The sequence below is a fragment of the Ptychodera flava genome, chromosome 20 (assembly GCF_041260155.1).
Source record: "Ptychodera flava strain L36383 chromosome 20, AS_Pfla_20210202, whole genome shotgun sequence".
NCBI classification, from domain to species: Eukaryota; Metazoa; Hemichordata; class Enteropneusta; family Ptychoderidae; genus Ptychodera; species Ptychodera flava.
Window position 1 is genome coordinate 10,743,589 of NC_091947.1, and position 8,003 is coordinate 10,751,591.

Below are 8,003 nucleotides of genomic sequence, written 5' to 3' on the forward strand. Positions count from 1 at the left end.
GGCTAGCACCCAACCAAGTACATGTCTTTCAAGATCAAATTTTGTCTGACAAGAGCACAGTTCTCACGCCCACACAACGACAGAGGAAATCTGTCTTTACCACACGTTTTGACGGTTCAACAGAAATGATATCTCAAAATAACAGGTGTTGTTACATAACACTTTTCAATGTTCGACCTTGTGTTCCCGTTTCCATTCGTGATCTGCGAAAACTTTGTTCAGGGGTTCGACGTTTACATCCTGGGAGGAGTGCTCTGGATTCTACCCTGCAAACGTTCGATAATTTTATTTTTACCTGGCATTTCATATTCTGACTGTTTTTCAAGAATTCGACGTTTTGCCCACATTCATGTGGATATTACCTTTATTTGCAAAACAAGCGAAACTGCAAAATGTGGAGTCGACAATTTTTCTCTGTTAATTTCCTTTTCCGTTCCGCCACCCCTACCAAGATTTATTTTTCGCTCCCTTAGCCAGTCATTAATAATGTAGAAATTAGTTCTTGCTGCTTGTTTTTTTTGAATTCGATACTTGCATTTGACGTCGAACTTGGTCTAAGTTCGCCATAGTTGACAATGGCAGTATCAGCGGAATGAAATGATGAATACGACATGCCTTCAATATCATTCGAAATGATAGAGTGTAATGTATTGAACTTATGAGTTCGATCATAAGAGAAGGCTATTTTACGAAACCTCGATTCTTGCAGATATTATGAAGAGAGAGAGAGAGAGAGAGAGAGAGAGAGAGAGAGAGAGAGAGAGAGAGAGAGAGAGAGAGAGAGAGAGAGAGAGAGAGAGAGAGAGAGAGAGAGAGAGAGAGAGAGAGAGAGAGAGAGAGAGATTACAATGCACAAACGCAATATTTCGACAAGTATTTCGTAAATGAATGAAAGCAGTGATGATAAGCACACAGTCTGAACTGAGAATGATATTGGATATCATAAGCTTAGAAATCCTGATCAGACATGTGTCGCTGAGGCCAAAACATGTATTAATAATTAAATGTTGGCACGAACAGGATATAAGACGCAAGACAAAGACTTCCAAAAGCATGGTGACTCTAAAAGTCAGGATGTGCATTACTTCGGATTGTGAAAGTTCCCAAGTTTATACGAACATTTCGGGACAGATGTTATCGTTTTTCCTCTTCGTGGTTTGCTTCCAACATGTGATCGAGGTTGTGGGTCAGCAGCGCCCCCGACGACAAATACTTCAGTTTTGCTCGTTTAGCATAATAGGGTGTGAATCTCTGCACAAGAATTCAATCAGAGATATCTTTTAATATTAGATACTCAAAATTTACAACTGCTGTGATAAAATTCATGTCACCAAGTCCATCCATGGCTGTAGCGCAGTTATACTTTTGATCTAACGTTGAGATCATGAAGGAAGTTCTCTTGCAACCGTCAAAAAGACGTGTATTTGTGGTCCAACAGTGATATGTGAATCCGTACAGCAGTGTTCAAAATAATTCATCGAACTTAAAGCCTTTCGATTATTTGAAAGAGTGTATTTTTCGACCTAGCTCCATTTCAAAGGGTGAATTTTGCTACGTAGCTCCGTTTAGCCGGGAATCTTAGTGTAAATCCCGTACAGGTTATATATTGATTTTCCACTTATTTACATTTTACAATTTAGCTCCTTGGCACTAGAGGCAACTAAAGTAAGTTTACTAACGATTATTTTGATGAATTGTCGAAATGTCGCTTTGATGTATAATGACCGCTTTTCAAACGAAAGTGTTTATCACACATAGATAATGACAAACATGTAAAAAATAAATCCTTCGGATAAAGTCTTTCACAAAACAGTAGTTGGAGAGAAACGGTCAATTTAGAGTTGACGATGTGATGCAATCACAATCGGAAAACGATAGAACATGACACAGAAGAGTTTTGGTGACTAGGCATGTATACATGCAGTATGAACTTGGTCATAATATTATAATTAGCTTTCGTATGTGCGCGCTAGGTCTCAGCGTTTTGTCCCATTCCTTGGAGTGCGAATGCTAGTTATCGATCAGGCCCAATGTGAATTTACAAGCCGTGAAAATGACAGAGGCGATTTTTTTGTATATCCTCAAAATGTACATTTTGAAGTGCACTGCATCCCCCACCAAAGTATATATCAGCGCTATAGATGAACAAACTAGTAGTCCATAATATTCGAGATTCACATATATTTAACGGAGACTACCGGGCGAAACGACGATGTTCGATTAAAATCCCAAGGGGTTAGCGTACTCGGTCTTCCGAGTAATCGGCACCTATAGCTATAGCACTACCTATTGAAGTTGATCGGTGATCTGTTCGCGTCCAAACATATTTAAAGTTCATAACCATAAACTCTCCTCTGCTGCACCTGTTAGTCATCCGGGAACTTCATACTGCACGGGGTCACAATTGCAAAAAAATGGCTACCACTCCAACCACGTAGACGATCAGCAGAATGAAGAAACAAAACCGATCAACCACCACGGAAAGGTACTTCCAGGCATGTACACTCTGTGTAGAGATAATAATTAGGTCTTGGGGTAAACAACTTAAGTCATTTCAACATCCCAACATGACAACAATCAAGGAAAGTAGATTTTGTCACAGAGAGCTTTTTCATTGATAACGCTTAGAAATCTCAAGTTTTACTCGTCATCGTTTGTGTATTATGGGGGAACGACCTGCGAAACCAACATAGCTGATTGACTTTCTACCCATAAAAAATAGCCATTTAAGGTAGAATGCATCAGTAAAAAGACTGAAAGTTTTGCTCAAACTTTCCTCAGTGAAACCCGCAACCATTCTCTTACAATATAAACAAGAAATATCAGATATCAGAATATCAAATTATTATCTAACATTTACCGATATTGGAAATTCAAAATAGCCGCCACCCCTGTGTTAACTCTGTGGAGAAAAATAAAATTTTCGATTTTCGAAAAAGTAAGAGGATGAAAAGTTTTCTTACTCCAAGAGCTTTGAAATGATCCCCACAAGTGGCAGATAAAGAAAAGAAAATTGAGAGTCTGAATATCTGTCCTCAAGGCGCATTCCACCTTAAAGGTATACTGTCACCTGTTCCAATTTTGCCATACAGTTACCATGGAAAGAGAAAATCTAACCAATCACAGATTTTAAGCGGGTGGCCGCCCTTTAAAAACGGCGCCCTCACATGGGCATTTTTAATACCAAGGAACGCCCCTTTGACCATATATGGGCATATTTAGATTACAGGTGACTGTATACCTTTAAGGTAGAACGCGCCCCGGGGACAGATATTCGGAATCTCAAACTTTTACAGTTCTTTTCTGATCTACCACTTGTGGGGGTTCATTTTAAAGCTCTTGGTGTAAGAAAACTTTTCACCGGCTTAGTTTTTCGAAATTCGAAAATTTTATTTTTCTCCATAGAGTAAACACAGGGACGGCGGCCATTTTGAATTTATATATCGGTAAATCTTGGGTTATTTGTTTCTTTAGTTCCAAAATTTGCATGGTGACCCCAGATTTTTATTCCTGATTTTGAAAGAGAATGGTTTAAAAGATTCCTTGTGGAAAGTTTGAGCCAAAGTTTAGGTCTTTCACTTTCGAGGCCCATACTACCTTAAAATTAACTTGGTAAAATGGTGCCGGGTTCTCTTTTCATATAAAAGATGAGCTTTCTGTAAACTCACCTCTTTATTCATTGATCCATTTCTCATAATATCTCGCATATCCTGGACGTCCTTGGCGATAGAAGTTAGAAAAGGGTCATTTTTGCCACTGTCCATTTTTTCAGTCGTTTTAGGTTTTACAAACCTGCCATCATCTTCAATATTCTCTAAAACCAGGTCATCATCCTTTCGGCCACTTCCACTGGGAACGGTGGAGTTCATTTTGGGATGAAGGGCTTTCAGACCCAAGATTGGCGGTAGAATTTCCAGGAAGACCCTGCGCACCGTCTTATTCATGGCAATCTCATTGTGGGGTCGATAGTGAACTCCAAGCGCCACGATACTAATTGCGATAGACAGTGTGATGATGAGGGTGTTGAAATACAGCAGGTGCATGATGAGCGGAATGGACTGTGACGTCACGGGCGTGATGTCCAGCACGATGATACTGAAGAGAGAGGTTGCTATGAGGATGGATACAGAGAAAGATAACTTCTCCCCGGCATCGCAGGGCAGGAAGAAAACGAAGAGTGTCAACAGCGCCTGCGCGATGGAAGGTGTGATGATGTTGACGATGTAGTACAGAGGTTTCCTCTTCAGATGTAGTATGAAGTCGACCGAAGTCCAGTTACTATCGTCGAGGACGCTGTAGGAATAGAACGACTGGGACGAGCTGCCTACAATTTCCCATTCACTGTTTTCAGGAAGGAAGTCAAATCCCACAGTGTCAGGATAGGCTCTGATCAACATTTCGTGCGACAGGTAATTCCACGGCGCAAAGGATAACGTGCACTGCTGCGTGTCGAACGGGAAGTAGCGAACGTCTAGGGTGCAGGGACTTTCCAATACGTCTTGCGGTATGTTGCGAATCATACCGTTGTAGTACACGGCGGCAGTCTTGGTTTCTGAGAGGTAGTGTCTTTCATTGGCACTGTAAAATGACAGGGTATAAAATTTTGGTTGTTCATAGATTTATAACTATGGAAAAAAAACGTAAATAGGAAATGACTTAGACCTTTCACGTTTTTCAGTTTTCACGTGGAGCTAATGCAATTATCACCACTAGTATCTGACAATATATGTCAATACATAATTCATGTACACATGTAGTTGTACAGAATATGCTCGAGCAACCAAGTGCACTGTACAGTTTTACATGCAAATAAACGTGTTTTTGCAGGGAACATGACTAAAATCACAGCATATACTACTCAAATGACCAGCAAAGTACGCAAAAGTTCATCATTCTACATCGTCGATGTGATCTTTCTGAGTGATTGCATACCTTCTGTAATTCACTACCTTTGGCGTCCATAGCCAATCAGTTGGCACGATTGTTCTTCTCATACCGCCATATTCTGCAGGGTCCCATTTCAGACGGCAGTCCGTCCACATCTAAAATGCATTCATGTTTATGTAAATTATTTTGCTAGCTCGAAAGCATGTAATGTTTGTACCAGTATAGACCCTAGAGGACCCTAGGCTCTATGGTACCAGATAGAGCGTTGTTAGATTTTTCATGAGAGAAAAATTTCGCCCTTCAACAAAGTACGGTTGTCATTGTGAAATACTAAAACTCGGCAATATTCTGTAGGAAACACAGGGCAATTCGTCCTATTTTTTCTTCAACATTCAAAACAAAATCGGTAAAACACCCGCGGATACTACATATGCAGCGTTCAGAAGAGTTCTAAGGGATTCGAAATCATGCTAAAAGCGAATTGGATGGCGTTGACATAATGCTAGGCAATGCGCTATTATGTGGTTGCTACGCAACTTATTCCACGCTTTTCGCTCGAAGGCTTGAACACATACATAATTCCCCCACCAAGAGAATGTGACTTGAACCTCTTAATACTGTCACGAGTGTGTATACCTTCGGGACAACGAGATCGAAGAGGAGAAACAAAACACACTGACTATTCGACCGTCGTTTACATAACAATCGACTGATGTTTGCTTCCAGACTGCTGCATTGGATCGGATTGTTACAATAAGTCAATTCATTTTAGCATGGAGGTTAAAAACGATTGTAGTTAGTATTGGTCTGTCCTGTGGCCCAGTCATAAACACTCATTGCTCACAGCCAGTATTGTGGTATGTACGAGCATGTACGTTGAGTCGGAAAAGAGTAATAACAAATAGCCAATGATAACATTACAACTTGTAAACCATAAAAGTATTCTCCTCAACTGGAGGGACTGTGCTCCATAACATGGCATGGTCGTCGTCAAGGGTTTGTGCCAGGGTCTGCCGAAGTGTATCGTAAATCCAACATGCAACCACTTTTGTACGGAAATTGACAGGAGACGCTTTTTTCTATGCAGTCCGCATTCTGTATAAATAACTATTACCACAAGTACGCGACATTGTTGAGATGCATATTGAAATAGCCAAAGAAAGTCGTTGTCCTTCAGTCATATTGGAGAAAACGATAGGTTATCTAAATCTGTGGTCTTTTAAAGTTAGCATCCATGGCAAAACTCGATTAGTTGCTATGACATCATCGTCTGTTCCTCTTCGTGGTTTTGTTTTGAAAAATGTTGGTGACTTAACTCGCCGAACAGACAATGTCACTAGAAAGCACAGGCTTCACAAAGGAAAAATGCGTATAGAAAAATGTGACACGTTTGTGGCCATTCACCAATAACAGTAATTATTGTCATTTTCAATATTACCTGATCTTCCAAACCTCTCGTCTTTATGATTTGTAGTTTTTCATCCTATTGTAAGAAAGAGTGAACAATATGCATGGTCATATAAATAATTGAAAAACTGCAATGGCCCTAAATGTATGATAGTTATGTATATTAAGCATAATTTGCATAAGTATTCTAAAGACTTTGATTGGTGGAATTCTTGTTATCAATCATGGAATCATCCACGTGATGATTAAATATCAATTTCGGTGCTAAATTTTCAAATGTTCAGAAATACTGCACATCTCCAATTGGCGGTGATTTGAATTATGGCGAGTCTAAATTTTACTCTGTGAATATTAATTTTAAATGGCGAGAAAATCAAAAGAGGTGAGTTTTGTAACATTGCCATTACCTACCCACTACAACAGAAACACTTTCTGTCATAGAAACTATTTACCACAACGGCAATGTTCAAGCAATCACTTTCAACCCGGACTTGACCTCGAAAGCGGCCGCTATGTTCAATTCACACCTTTAAAGTAATACGTACCACGTCCAACAACATCAGAAGATAAAAGCCGAAATCCAATACGACAGGTTCGCCATTCTCCGACGGTCTCACGTGTTTACTGTAATTGCTGAACAGTCGGTCCTGTAACTGCTCTTCTATCTCATAGACATAGGCTACAATTAGGATGTCAGATAATTAATTGGGAGTTTATGTAATATTCAGTCTTGACTGTTTATGGAATGGCGATAGGCAACTGACCAAACTTATGCACATCGTGCGTCTTTAGACGAAAGCGATTATTGAAGCAATCGAGAAAGGAAATTGTTGCAGGACAAATCTTGGCCGGTTCGTACTTGCGTTTTGAGGAACACGCTACGAGTTTTGTCGCCTCATATGCCGGCACTTTGTGGTGAATTCTTCAGTCCTACCTTGTTCCTCAGAACAGACAATATTCACTGTCCCTCCGCTACTTTCCTCAAATTTGAAAATCAATCACAACAAGAGACATCTTCCAGAGACTCAGAAATTTGCATATGTTTCCTAAGTCGCGATGACTTACCCGATGTGTCGCCCGTTCTCACAGCTATAACGACGAAACCTAACCACACGAGAGTCGAAGACAGCGCCATGTTGTTGGTAACCTTCTCTCCATCCAGCCCACTCAGACAATACCATCAGTTCAAAGTGCAAATTGAGAGACTGCACCAACATGACAATGCACAATGCTTGTTGACGCCTCAAGAAAACAGATTGTCTTTGGCAAACTTAACTTGCTGATTCACCGTGAAACTCATTAGTTTCCTAAAAGGTACAACAAACAAACAGGCGGAAAATAATAAAAGGTTCGCTACTTAACTGCAGTAACAAAGTCTACTGAGATGTGAGTCGGTTATGACAATGTCCGAATTAAAATTCCCCCAGAGTAAGTAGCTTGTAGGAAACATTTCATACTTATCAATTCGTGTAATACTGACAATGCCGATTGATTAGTGTTATAAATGTTACCTGTGAGAGTTCTATGATTGTTTATTTTACTTTACTTTATTATATTCGGCTTCGGCTGGAAGCCCGGGGTGGGAACGAGTGACCAACACCTATACGTAAGAGCAACCCTCCTCAACCCTCATAAAACAATAAAACAGGGTAATAAATGACAATGAAATAATCGGAAAAACCAAACAATAACACAAGAATACACGAATG

General features: G+C 40.0%; 1 protein-coding gene across 1 annotated transcript; it reads right to left on the reverse strand.

The window, feature by feature from the left end:
* Window positions 1–961: 961 nt before the first annotated feature.
* LOC139120002 (neuronal acetylcholine receptor subunit alpha-6-like) lies at window positions 962–7,506 on the reverse strand. The gene is made up of 6 exons (XM_070683991.1): window positions 7,360–7,506; window positions 6,840–6,973; window positions 6,326–6,370; window positions 4,933–5,042; window positions 3,669–4,578; window positions 962–2,506 (listed from the first exon to the last, which is right to left on the reverse strand). The coding sequence occupies exons 1-6, from the start codon at window positions 7,427–7,429 to the stop codon at window positions 2,399–2,401; spliced, it is 1,377 nt and encodes a 458-aa protein (XP_070540092.1). The 5' UTR covers window positions 7,430–7,506; the 3' UTR covers window positions 962–2,398.
* Window positions 7,507–8,003: the final 497 nt, after the last annotated feature.

Excerpts from the sequence above, each read along its gene's own strand:
- LOC139120002 (XM_070683991.1), bottom strand. The coding sequence starts at position 7,429 with ATGGCGCTGTCTTCGACTCTCGTGTGGTTAGGTTTCGTCGTTATAGCT. Across the intron at positions 5,043-6,325 it reads CGAGAGGTTTGGAAGATCAG|ATGTGGACGGACTGCCGTCT; the intron begins GTAATATTGAAA and ends AATGCATTTTAG. Across the intron at positions 4,579-4,932 it reads AAGGTAGTGAATTACAGAAG|TGCCAATGAAAGACACTACC; the intron begins GTATGCAATCAC and ends GTCATTTTACAG.